Source organism: Lemur catta, chromosome 1 (genome assembly GCF_020740605.2).
Source record: "Lemur catta isolate mLemCat1 chromosome 1, mLemCat1.pri, whole genome shotgun sequence".
NCBI lineage: Eukaryota > Metazoa > Chordata > Mammalia > Primates > Lemuridae > Lemur > Lemur catta.
The window spans coordinates 119,650,097-119,663,641 of NC_059128.1; the positions used below are offsets into that span (position 1 = coordinate 119,650,097).

General features: G+C 52.2%; 1 protein-coding gene across 4 annotated transcripts in view; it reads left to right on the top strand.

Moving 5' to 3' along the window:
- Positions 1–2,292: 2,292 nt before the first annotated feature.
- The window catches only part of LOC123638873 (paired amphipathic helix protein Sin3b-like), a 31,255-nt gene continuing 20,002 nt past the window's right edge, over positions 2,293–13,545 (top strand). For all 4 annotated transcript variants that reach the window (XM_045552687.1, XM_045552682.1, XM_045552702.1 and 1 more), the window contains exons 1-4: positions 2,293–2,414; positions 2,670–2,776; positions 4,040–4,193; positions 10,720–10,920. In XM_045552687.1, coding sequence (XP_045408643.1) covers positions 2,313–2,414; positions 2,670–2,776; positions 4,040–4,193; positions 10,720–10,920 — 564 coding nt within the window. In that variant the 5' untranslated portion in view covers positions 2,293–2,312. The remainder of the gene's footprint in view (positions 2,415–2,669; positions 2,777–4,039; positions 4,194–10,719; positions 10,921–13,545) is intronic.

Sequence of the window (13,545 nt, forward strand, 5' to 3'; positions counted from 1 at the left end):
ATCAGGGACTCGAAGGCATCAGCAGAGCTCCCGGTCCAGAATGCGAGAGTTCGCAGAAAGGGGTGGCGCAGCCAAGACCCCAGAGCGGGCCGGCGCAGCCAAACACCCTTCCCGGGGTTTCAGCACCAAATGTAAGGTTTTAAGAACGGAGTGGCTGGCGCCAGAGAAAGAAAGACAAGCAGAGTTAAAAGGGATAGGTAAAGAGGCTTTATTGGGGTGCTTCCGAGTGGGGGTAACGAGTCCCAAGAGAGGGGCCCGGGCGAGCCTCATGGTCCCACGAGTGGAACCAGAGAAGGCGCCCCGCCCAGAAGTCTGGGTGGGCTTATATACCATTTTAGGGGTGGGGGATGGGAGTTTCTCTGGAGGGAAGGTTTCAGCGGGAAGAGTGAGGAATTTCTTTGTTTCAGCTTTAGGGCAGGTATGGAGGAATAGGAGGGGCTTCCTCTTTTTCCATTAGGGAGGGGAGGGGTGCCCGCCACCAGCCTTACAGGTGGCAGGTGATATTTTCCAAAAATAGGCATAGCATATTTTCTGTCCCACAGGCTATTCCGGAAGCTGGCCCCTCCCCAGGTTGCCCTCCTCTTGAATTTGGAAGGGACTTTGTAACAGCCTTTATGGCCAGAATGCAATGGAAATGATTCTGTGTGACTTCCAAGGCTGGGCCAGAAAAAATAACATGGGAACCAGGCACAGTGGTGTGTGTCTGTAGTCCAAGCTCCTTGCGAGGCTGAGGTGGGAGGACCACTTGAGTCCAGGAGTTCAAGGCTGACCTGGGCAAGATGATGAGACCCCCATCTCTACAAACAAACAAACAAAAAAAGAAAGGGCAATATGATTTTCACCTGGCTAACTCACTCTCAGGACGATTGTGCTTGGAACCTAGCAGCCATGTTGTGAGGAAGCCCAGGGTGCCTGTCAGGTGGGGAGGGGGCCACATGTGTATGTTCCAGGTAACAGCTCCAGGAAGGGTCTCAGCCTATAGCCAGGAGAAAATGACAGACATGTGTGTGAACAAACATTCAAGTGATTCCAGCCCCCAGCCTTGAGTCACCCCAGCAGACACCAAAGCCACCAGGGATAAGCTATTTATGGCCAAGCCTGCCTCAGTTGCAGATTGGAGACTGAAATAAATGTTGTTGCTGTCATCTGAAGCTACTGAATCTTGGGCTGGTTTGTTACACAGCCATAGTAACAGGAATTTAGTAACTGTTACATTTTTACCTTCCTTTTGAAGTATATGTTACACTTGAAACTTTACATTTGTGTGATTATTTAATTCCTACCTGTCTATCCCCAGAAAGACTGAAAGTTCTCAGTTCCAAGTTCATGTTAGTTTTCACCATTCTATTCCCAACACCTAGCATAGTTCCGGGTAAATGATGCCCTCAATGCTGATTTAGTCTCAACTTTCCTGCACCTCTTCACATACGTGCTTGAGGCCAGGAAGCCACCAGCCTGGTCAGGCAATGGAACAGGAGGTTCTGCATGAATACAGGGCAGTTCGCTTGTATAGAAAATCCTGGAAGAAAAGGTTCAGAAGGGTAAAGTCTGATGGGCTGCAACGTAGGGGCTTAGATTTCATCTCCTAAGAAATAGGATGGCTTTGGAGGTTTGGAAGCAATGGTAGAATGCTGTGAGTTCTTGAAAGTACCAGGGCTGGGAAAGTACCAGGCTCCTGAACTGGTCCAGTTGGGAAGTAATGGTGTCAAAGCTAGGGAAGTAGAGCTAGGAGGAGTGGGACTAAGTCAAAGGCCATTTAGCAAAAAGTCACTGTGCAGGGGCCTGTATTCGGGTGCCGTGTGGACACAATCCCATTGTCCTATTAATCCTCAAAGCAGAGATGCATAAACTTACCCCATAAAAGGCCAGTTGGCAAATACATCGGGCTCTGCAGATCTTTGGATCTTTCACAGCTACTTACTCTGCCTCCTTAGAGCAAGAGCAGCCAGGTAAACGAATGGGCGTGTCTGCGTGCCAATAAAACTTTATTTAGGAACACTGAAATGTGAATTTCATAGAATTTTCACACGTCACAAAACATTCTTCTCCTTTGGATTTTTCCCCCAACCATGTAAACTTGTAAAAATCACTCTGAGCTTGAGGGGCCGGACACAAGCAGGCGGCAGGTTTTGGTTTGCCCACCACCCCCTTGCTAGATCAATCTCTAGTTATGATTCCAATTGAGCCAAGGAGTCCTAAGAGCCCCGCCCCATTCTCTGACGTCACCGGGACCCACCCACAGGGGCGGGCCATGCGCGTGCGCGGTCGGCCCTCGGGCGGGGGCGGGGCGGGTCGCAGCTCTGACTTCCAACATGGCGCACGCTGGCGGCGGCGGCGGCCCCGCGGGCCGGGGATTGAGCGGCGCCCGCTGGGGTCGCTCTGGCTCCGCGGGCCACGAGAAGCTGCCGGTGCACGTGAGTGGCATCCCCGCCGTCCCGCAGGGATCCAGTCCTCTGGACCCAGCGGGCGGGCGCCCCTCACCCGGGCCCCGCTTGGCCCCGGCCCCGCCCCCGCCTCGGCCTCCCCTCCGCGCTGCCCCGGACCCCCCACCCCTCACCTCGGCCTTCCGCAGGCCCGGCCCGTCCCCCTCCCCGCCAGGACCCCAGCAGCTCCTCCCGTCCGCTCCTCCCGCGACCCCTGGCCCACTGGGACCCTGCCCCTCCTCGCAGGTGGAGGACGCCCTCCCCTACCTGGACCAGGTGAAGATCCGCTTTGGCAGCGATCCTGCCACCTACAACGGCTTCCTGGAGATCATGAAGGAGTTCAAAAGCCAGAGGTACCCGCGGGACTCCTCCCCTCCCCGGGGGGCCCTCCTGGGCCGGAATCGGGCTGAGCAGGGTGGGCTGCCCCAATCCCGCTGTCTCCTCCTCCCCCAGCCGGGTGACCTTGCGCAGGTTGTCGGAACGTCTCAGAGCCTCGGCCCCTTCTAAAAACAAAACAAAAAAAATGGGAATGGGTAGTCCCCACCTTGTTGAGCTGTTGAGCCGTTGTGGGGAGAGCTGTTGTGGGGAGTCCTGGAAGGAGGGCAGGGACAGGGGAGGCAGAGGGGAGGCGAGTGCACAGGCAGAGTCAGATCCTGCCTCAATTTAAAATGTTGATTTTTAAATAAGTTGTCTTCGTGGAAGATTTGGGGGGACTCATTTTGATTTTTTTTCCCAAGCACTGCATTAAAATGTTATTTGTCTTGATGATTGAGTTTTTTGGCTCCCTCTCTCCCCTAAATCCTGTCCCCAAGATGCTTTACTTGGCTCACCCTGGTCTCAGGCCTGTTTGGAAGTAAGGTGCATAAAACGCTTAGTAAGGGACCTGGCACACAGAGAGCATTTAAAACACATGAGCTGTATTTGTAGACACAGAATCAGGAGGGTTAGAGATAGAAAGAAACCCACCTTCGTGGCAGAAGTGAGACTAGAAGTCAGAGCCTTTGACTCTTAGATTTTTGCGCATCACATACCAGCCATGCTGTTCCCTTAGGGATGGTGGTGGGGCTGGCCCGATTTCCTTCCACCGGTGCAGGGCTGACTAAGGCCTGGGCCATGACCGCAGCCAGGAGGGAGACCCCATCTCTCACTTTCTTACGCATTTGCCTCACTGGAAGGGCTTTTGGTATTTATGCTTTGCAATCAGTTGCTCAGATCAAAACCTGTGTCATGGTCATCCCTGATTCATACGAAATGAGGGAATTTATCACATCACTTAGAGGGCTTTGGCCTCCCACCACGTCTTGGAGTCCAGGCCTTGCATTCGGCTCTCCTGACATTTTCAGAACTGAGTGTGTGTGCACATGCTTGGAGTGGCTTAGGGGTTGTGCCGTGTAAACATTCTCTGGTTCTCCTCAGGAGGGTGCAGGGAGCTGAGGCCTGGCCGCTCTGGAAATAGATCATAGTCTGCAGATGCTATCACCAGAGTCACATTTAGGTTGTTTTGCTGTCAGTTGAACAGCTTGTTGTGTGGCAGTATCAAGGGAGTTGGGAATAGATTTTGTTTTTAATTTGCTCTCCAAGACCCTTTTGCCCACTTGTGTTCCTTTTTCTTCTAGCATTGATACTCCTGGAGTCATCAGACGTGTCTCACAGCTCTTTCACGAGCACCCTGACCTCATTGTTGGATTCAACGCTTTCCTTCCCCTCGGATACAGAATAGACATTCCCAAGAATGGCAAGTTAAACATACAGTCGCCTCTGACAAGCCAGGTATGCTGCTGCGGTGGTTCAGGTGATCTCGGCCTTAACACAGCACACCCTGCTACTCAGGTCGGGCCATGTGTCTCCTTCGTGTCACTGCTGGAAAGCCACTTACGATCTATTCTTTTCCTAGACATGCTAATCGTTTCTAGCACAAATCAAAATAGATAGAAGCACCGACACAGGCAGCCTCTGCCCCTGCAATTGACCTGTTTGGAAGGTTTAAATCAAGAGTGGATGTCAGGGAGGCATCCTTCTGACACAGAATTTTATGATAAGTCAAAATAACCACATCAACAGTTGCTGAGGTCTTGGCTTGAGGCTTCCCCAGGGAGCGGACCAGGCATGCCTGCCCTCGTACTTGGGCATGTGCTAGTCTGCATCTGATAGCTCTCAGTACCGCCAGCGAGGTAATAAAGTGGTTGAGATGCATGTGTGAGTGGCCATTTTTACTGTTTACTTTCTGTGCTGCGTTTAATTGTTGATAGGGCCCTTGGCTTGGCTAAGGCTTGTGGCTTTGGTTCTTTCTTTCTCATGATAGGTTGCTACCTGGTCTGTTTCTGCAGTCTCTTGCTTGTGCTCCCTGGAACCTCTGAGACAAAAACAGATTATTTGAGCTTTACTTTTATAAGATGATCATTGTCTTTTTCTCCTCCTTAGCACTGGTGCCATTTTGGGCACGCTTCTTTGCTGTTGGGGGCTTCCTGGTGCATTGTGGGATGTTTAGCAGCATCCCTGGCCTCTGCCCCACTGCCCGTCATCCAATTGTGACAGCCAAAAACATCTCCAGATACTGCTAGGTATCTCCTGGGGGCAAAATTGCCCCTGTTACAAACCATCAGTATAAGGGAACCAGCTCTGTCAACCTCCTCCAGTCCCACCCTGACAATTTGAGTAGGGATATAAAAATCTATGGCTGGAAGCACTTGGTAGGTCTCTCCTTTGACAGGGGAGATTGCAGAGTGTCAGATCAATTAGGGAGCCAGGATTTGGAAGGAGAACAGCGAAAGGTAACGTGACAGTGACGGGTCCCTCCCTGAGAGTGGCTTGTGCATTAATGCTGCTTTTTCTCTGTGTAAGGCGAGCTCTGCTGTCAGCATGTTGCCTCATTAAAGCCGTCTCAGTTTTAAAAGGGAACTTGGAAGTGTGTGGCTGCTGAATCCCGAAGAGGTTCCATTTCCCGCTTGCAAATGGAGCCCCAGGGTCCAGATGTAGGGTCTGTGCCTCCAGGCCATAAAAGCCTCGGCAAGATTAATCTCTGGAACAGTCATGGCTGTGGGGAAACTGAGCCCGTTTGCTGCAACAGCATCTGCAAGAGCGCTTTGTAGGGTCTCAGCACCGTGTGAGTGCTGTGTAGATGCTGGCGTTGTTACCAGTCACTCACTGAGCAAGCGCCGGAGTCAGAAGGTGTAAATTGTGCCTCTGCATGTGGAAATTGCCTTTCAGCAGTCCCTGACCGTGGGAGTAGCTCGGCTGTCAGGGCTGGAGCTTGACAGGAGCCACACTGTGGTTGGACTCGGAGTTGGTACTTCCTTTAAATAGCTGCGGCGTCCCTGCTGTTCCCAGCACAGTGGACGGCTGGCAGTCTTGTCTCCCCATAGGTGGCTTAGGTGACAGCGACTTAGAGAGAGGCTTGACAAGAACTTCCACTTAATAGCTACTCAACAGGGCTTCGTAGTTTTGCTACGGCCTGGAAGCAGCCACTTCTGGGGCCTCCTCCCACAGCTGGGGAGCTTGGTTCCCTTCGGGCCCCGCAAGGCCATTCAGTTTCAGTGGGTACTGAGGGACCCGCCAGGTTTCCAGCCTTGCTTCCCAGCAGTTTGGGCTGGTGTTCGTATGGCTGCTGGACAGGCACACAGGGGACATTAGATGGCCTTTCGGGTTCCTGGAGTCCTTTTAGAGGCCACAGTAGCCTGAAAACCTCACAGGGCTCCTCACCCACAAATGCCCTGGTAATACTCTTTTTCTATTGGTTTTTCTAGCTTTGCTGTTTTAAAGGGGAGCCTTTTTGTTTTTTCCATTTTTCATTTCACCCTGAAGCCCGTCAACTACAGACAAAGAAGGAGTGGCTGTCAGGTGCTGAGGAAGGTAAATAAGAGAGTCGCAGCCCTTGTGGATCCTTTGGTGAGGAGGGTCTCAACCTCAGCACTGTTGCCATTTGGGGGCTGGGACAGTCTTTCTGGTGGGGGCCGTCCTGTGCACTGTAGGGTGTCCAGCAGCGTCCCTGGCTCTAGCCACCAGATGCCAGTAGCGCACCCCTCTCCCAGATGTGACAGTATTTTAATATTTTAATATCTCCCAGTATTGCCAGGTGTCCCTGGGGGGTGGAATCCCCTCACTTGAGAATGCAGTTATAAAGGGGAAGACAGACACATCATGGCATGTGTGGCCAGCATGGACCTGGGGAGCTTGGAAGAAACACCATCCTCCTGCTGGGACCTCATCCTCCTGGGTCACCATCATTCTGGGTCTGGTAGTTTGGGCCTCAGTCATAATGTCACCTCTGCAGAGAGCCTCCACTCCCAACCCCATGTCATTCTCACACCACCCTGGGTTATATTAATATATTTCAAAATAGCAAAATAAGTAGGAAGAGAAGTAAAATCATTGAGTCCTTAAGATGAAGTCTTGTCTTGTTCTTGACCGTATCTACCTTCCAGAACATTGCTGAGGCAGCAGCACAGCCAGACCCAGAAATTGGATGTCAGTGGGAAAGTAGCGACTCTCGGCTCCCAGGTCCTCTCAGGGCAGACCCTGTCTCCCGGGAGACAAGAGCTGGCTTGCACAGAGACAGAGAGAAGCCTTTAAGGTGCAGCTGGTAACATAAGCAGCCGCCGTACATGCAAAGGGAGACCCCCCACACCTTGCTACTCTCTGGGGGAGGCCCAGCCAGTTCCCGACAAGTCAGTTCTTGTGTTTGTGTCTTATTTGCTCATGGAACAGGCGGTGGGTGACCCCTTCTTCCAAGGTAGGCCCTGGGTTTATTCAGAGCACCAGCTCTTGGGGTGCCTGCACGGCAGAGGTGGGGACTCAAATGGGAGCCAGATGTGCGGATGCCGACTGTGCGAGGGGCTTCAGTGCCGTGGCCCACAGAGCAGCGTCGGGGCAGAGAGAGGACGGGGCAGGCCAGGGGAGGGTGTGCAGAGGTCCCTAGACCCGGCCTGGGTCTGGAGTGCTTAGGGGGCTACTTCTGGTGGGGTGTGGAGGCCTGGGGTGGGAGCAGGTGGGTGTGCACAGGGAACAGCCAGAAGGCCAGTGGGGCTGGGAAATGAAGGAGAGAAAGTAGGGAGAGAGAGCCAGGGACATGGGGGCCGGTGGAGGGTTCTGGAAGGCCACTCTGCTGCTGTGCTGGGAATGCTCTGGGTACCGGGAAACCCCTGGGAGACCAGGGAGGGGTGCTGGGTGATCTGGGCAGTGATGAGGGGCAGCGGGCGAGGGAGTCAGTGAGAAGTTGAGAGTCTGGGGTGATTCCAGGATGCCTGATTCCCTGGGTGCAGGTGGTGGCCCCTGCTGAGGTGAGTGAGGCCTGGGAGGCAGTTGGGGGCTGCTCCTTGTGTGACAGGTGCCACTGGAGGCCTCTTTTAAATATCCAGGTGGGGGCTGTGTGTGGACACTCTGGTGGAGGCGTCGGCCACCCGGGGTGGCTCGTCATGGCGTGGGAGGCGTGTCTCACTCCGCCGGGACGTGGCCACGCAGCAGCATGGGAGGGAGGGCGTGTGGGCAGAGAAAGGCAAGACTGGGCTTGTTCCAGAATGTTTAGAGCAGGGTGGGCAAATTGTGGCCCGTGGGCTAAAGCCACCTTGGCTTTGTATGGTTGGTGATTTTTACATTTTTCAAAAGATTACATTTAAAAGTTTTTTTTAAAATTGTGATAATAGTCACATAACAGAAAATTCAACATCATAATTTGAGTGGTTTTTAGTATATGCATAACACTGTGCAAACATCACCCCTAATTCTAGAACATTTCCATCACTCCAAGATCAAGTCTGGTACCTCCTAATTCTCCCTTCACCCCAGTCCCTGGCAACCACCCGTCTGCTTCCTGTCTGTGTGGATTTGTCTGTTCTGGACGTTTTGTATCAGTGGGAACCACACTGCGTGGCCTTTTGTGTCTGGCCTCTCTGACTCAGCACCGTGTTTTTGGGGTTGATCCACGTTGTAGCAGGTGTCAGAGCTGCATTCCTCTTTGTGGCTGAGTGATATTCCACTGTGTGGATGGACCACATTCTGTTTCTTTCCATCTACTGGTGGATGATTGGGTTCTTTCTACCTTGTTGGCTACTGTGAGCAGTGCTGCTGTGAAGATTCATGTAGAAGGATTTGTCTGAGCACCTGTTTTCATCCTGTTGGTTGTACACCTCGGCGCAGATCTGTTGGATCCAATGGTAGTTCTGTGTTAAATTTGTTGAGGCAACTGCCAGAATTTCCACAGCGATTGCACCGTCACTCTCCGTCCTTTTTTGGCAAGCCTGCTCTAGAGGGTGGTTCTCCATCTTGTCGCAGGGGCTCACTTCAGGGCATCTTAGGGGACCTTTGGGGGCCTGAAAACACGTCCTGAGAGTGGAGGGGGGCTCCCAGTGGGCCCACAGCCTTCCCTCCCACCCTCTCAGCCAGCTCCTTCCACCGCCAAACCTGTGCACCACGAAGGAACACAAACGCAGGCCACTTGAGCTTGAGCAGATGGAACTGGCAGGAGTGTCCTCAGGGTCTCCTAGAACAAATCCCCCCGTGGAGGAGAAATGGTGTTTAGCGTTGCGGCTGCTCTGCATCTTGTGTGTCTCTGCTTGCCTGGGCTCAGGCTTTCTGGATTTGTCTCTGTAGCTACTGTTCTGGGCAGAATTATTAATACGTCCCCTGCCAAAGTACCTATGTTGAAGCCCTAACCCCCAGTACCCCGGGAATGTGACTGTGTTTGGACAGGGTCTTTAAAGAGGTCATCAAGGTGAAATGAGGCCATCAGGGTGGGCCCTAATCCCATCCGCGTGGCGTCCTTACCAGAAGAGGAGGTTGGGACACACACCAGAGACGCTCATGCACAGAGAGACGACCGTGGGAGGACACGGCGAGAAGGCGGCCATCTGCAAGCCAAGGAGAGAGGCCTCAGAAGACCCCAAACCTGCCAGCACCTTGATCTTGGACTCTCAGCCTCCAGAACTGTGAGAAAAATTAATTTCTGTTGTGTGAGCCACCCAGTTTGGGGGACTTTGTTATGGCAGCCTGAGCTGACTCATGACACCCACCCGGATGACGGTGCCCGACACACTGACTGCAGCACAGCCTCGGTGTGGCCCAGCAGCGATGTCTGTTACAGCAATAGGTCTGCAGCTGTGGGCAGCAGCGCATCCGGCCTTGCCTGTCCCGGCAGATTCTTCGGGTCAGTGACTGGGGCTAGGTGCGATGTTGGGCAACAGAAACGGGAGAGAAATCCATTTGTTCTCTCATCCATTCACCTGAGCACCCCCTACAGGGAAACCTGCCTGCACCGTTCTGGGCACTGGGGACACAGCACTGGGTGAGATGAAATCCCTGCCCTCGTGGAGTTCGCCACCTAGTCAGGGTGGACAGACAATAAAACAAGTAAGTTATGTTACACGTGGGGCGGTGACAGATGCCATGGAGAAAAGTGCAGGAATGCTGGGAGACAGGGTCATTTTACTTTGGTGCAAGATGGTTCTAGAAGCCTCACTGAGAAGGTGTTGCATAAGCCAAGACCTGGAGCCGAGCTGGAGGGACCCTGACCTGCTCAAGAGTGTGCCCCTGTGAGCTGGGGACGTGGAGCATAATTCTGGTTTAGCAATAAACAGAACGTCACCTCCTTTGGGGGGTGGTCCTGTCCCACCACGAATTAGGATTCTGTGTGCATAGGAGAGAGACATGCTTGTTTTCTAGTTTTACTTGTATCGGCAGAACAGTGCATAAATAGAGGACATGCTTGGTGGACAGTCTTTTCTCTCAGTTGACTGTTGCACCTTGTTCTGATTGGCCTGGCCTTGGCACCAAAAGTCCCATGTCCTGGGAATCCCTGAAACCCCCAGCTGCCTGAACGGTGGGCCCCATTTTGTACATCCTGACCTCCCCATCGCTGCTGACAGCAGGTGTTTCCCACCTGGAAACAGTCTTGCTGAAACGGGATCACAGAAGGTATGGGGAGACTCCTTTTACACACAGCCTGACACTTGGCTCTGCAAAGGATTAAACATCCACTTTTTGTAAATTTCTCCTGAATGCTCATTTTTCAAAATGTAAAGAGCTCTTTAAACTCCTGTATTCTTGGGGTAAATTGGGAAGGATCGGGTGGAGGTGAGTCAATGAGACTGACTCGGGAACTCGCAGACGCTGGGATGCCAAGGAAGGCTCTGTTGGCATGTGCTGGGCTGCCCCCCTCCCTCCAGGCCCCCAGAGAAACCTTTCTCTGCATCTAGTAAAAGCTGGCTCCACGCTGGATTTTGTCTGCTCTTGTACAGACAGCGGCTGGGCCTGGTGTTTTTCACAATCTGTTCCCAGCATCAGCTCATTGTCACATTGTTGTCAGGAAAATTCACACAACCACAGTGACTGTGCAGAGGACTTCAAGCAACAGATGCCATATAAGGAAGACAAACCCCAGGTGCCCTTGGAGTCGGATTCCGTGGAATTCAACAACGCCATCAGCTACGTGAATAAGATCAAGACCCGCTTCCTGGACCACCCGGAAATCTACAGGTCCTTCCTGGAGATACTGCACACGTACCAGGTAAGAGGACTCAGGTCACACTTCTTTGTGGGTTTCTGTGGCATCATCCAGTGTCAGATTTTCTTGTCTGAATTCATGAAATCCTGTAAAATTCTGATTTGTGGTGGTTTGGTTTTTGCTTTGTTTTTTGGCGTTGATTTTTTTTTTACTCTAGTGAAATATACACAAAATTTACCCGTTTACCCATGTCTGAGTGTACAGTTTGGTGGCATTAAATAAGCACATGAACGTTGTTGTGAGTGTACCGTCACAGCCATCCCTTCTCCAGAGCTCGTCATCTCGTCAGGCTGAAACTCTGTCCCCGTTGCACGCTCACTCCCCTCCTGCCTCCTCCCAGACCCACACCCCCATTCTGCTTTCTGTCTCTCTGAATTTAACATCTCTGGGGACCTGTTATACATGGAATCACACAGTATTTGTCCTTTTGCGACTGGCGTGTTTCACGTAGCAGGATGTCCTCAAGGTTCAGCTGTGTGGCAGCGTGTGGCAGCATGTCCTTCCTTTGTAAGGCTGAACACGATTCCGCTTTACGGATGCACCACGTTGTGTTCATCCACCCGTCTGTCGGTGGACACTGGGCTGCGTCTGCCCCTTGGCTGCCCTGGATGACGTTGCTGTGAACACAAGCCCTGCTGGAGTTCTGCTCAGTTCTAATTCTAGCTTGTCCCTTTGTGCACCTCCGCACCCAGGAACTGCTAGGAAACGTGCATTAGGGGAGTTTAAAAAGAACCTAAGAATACAGTTGTCTTTTTGTAAGACGACTTTGTTACTGTTTAGATGATACGACTGCCCTTTAGTTTTGCTCATCGCAACTGGACCTGGTGCCAGGGCCGAGGTGACGGAGACAAATGGTTGCTGGTGCTTAGTTGTTCAGTCCAGTGGCAGGAGGAGCCTCAGGTGGGAGAGAAGTGGGTCAGGGGTCAGGGAGGGGACTGTCGGGTTGAATCTTGACAAATTGTCAGACCATCAGGTGGATAAGCACGGAGGAAAGGTGAACTCCCTCAGTGTCAGGAACAGCCTGTGCAAAGGTCCAGGGGCCAGGGCAGACAGCTGGTGTCAGGGCAGCCTGCAGGGGAGTTGGGAAACGCAGGCAGGCTGGTGGGGAGGAACGTCTGTGTCTTGTACGAGGCTCAGATGTCCTCCTCACCTACACGTGGCGTTTCCCATGCTGCTTTTTTCTCTTTTCTTTTTTTTTTTTGAGATAAGGTCTCACTCCATTGCTCAGGCTGGAGTGCAGTGGTATCAGCAAAGCTCACTGCAACCTCAAACTCCTGGGCTCAAATGACCCTCCTCCCTCAGCCTCCCAAGTAGTTGGGACTACAGGCACGCACCACCACACCTGGTTAATTTTTCTGTTTTTTTATACAGATGGGGTCTTGCTCTTGCTCAAACTGGTCTCAAATTCCTGGCTTCAAGGAATCTTCCCGCTTCAGCCTCCCAAAGTGCTAGGATTATAGGCGTGAGCCACTGTACCTGGCCTACACTTTTAATTTTTTTTTTTTTTTTTTGAGGCAGAGTCTCACTCTGTGGCCCTGGCTAGAGTGCCGTGGCATCATCATAGCTCACAGCAACCTCAAACTCCTGGGCTCAAGCGATCCTCCTGCCTCAGCTTCCTGAGTAGCTGGGACTACAGGCATGCGCCACCATGCCCGGCTAATTTTTTCTATATATATTTTTAGTTGGCCAGATAATTTCTTTCTATTTTTAGTAGAGATGGGGTCTCACTCTTGCTGAGGCTGGTCTCGAACTCCTGACCTCGAGCGATCCACCCGCCTCGGCCTCCCAGAGTGCTAGGATTACAGGCGTGAGCCACTGTACCTGGCCTACACTTTTAATTTTTAAGCAGCAGAACCCACTTTTAAAAATGAAATTTGGCCAGGCGCAGTGGCTCACGCCTGTAATCCCAGCACTTTGGGAAGCTGAGGTGGGAGGATCACTTGAGCCCAGGAGTCTGAGGTTGCAGTGAGCTATGAAGACACCACCACACTCCAGCCTGGGCAACAGAGTAAGACCTTATCTCAAAAAAAGAAAAAGAAAAAAAAAAAAAAGGAAATCTGTACAGCTTTAATATGTCAAGTAAAGAAGTAGGATTCTTTTTAGCGTAAATGCTTAGAGAACACTTAAGACCAGACTGATGGCATTTGCTCCCTGTACACTCAGGCTGTTTTGGGGGACTATTTGCCGTCTGCAGTGTGGGTGTCACATGCAGGCCCTGTTGGCCTCAGTGTCTGGCGTCTTTGGGGTGCTGGTACAGCCTCAAAACTCTTGCTTCATGCAGACGAGTGGTGGCAGGTGGTACCTGTGAGCATTGGATCTGGGTGGAGGGATGACGCTTGTGACTGTGGAGTGTGCGGATCCCTCCCAGGCTTCACGGGGTCCTCACATTTAGGGCCAGGAGGATCGGCAGAGCTGTGCAGTGGCTCCGTTCTGGGGAAGGGGAAGCCCAGGGGAGTTAGACTTATTTATCCAGGGTCACACAACACGGACAGTGTGCTGCTGTAATGCTAGTTTTGCACACGCAAATCTGTTTGAACACGCTACACGTACTGGACAACAATCTGAGCATGATACAAATTTTGTGTTCATGTCATGCACTATTTCAGAGAGAGCACCGGGGGACGGGAC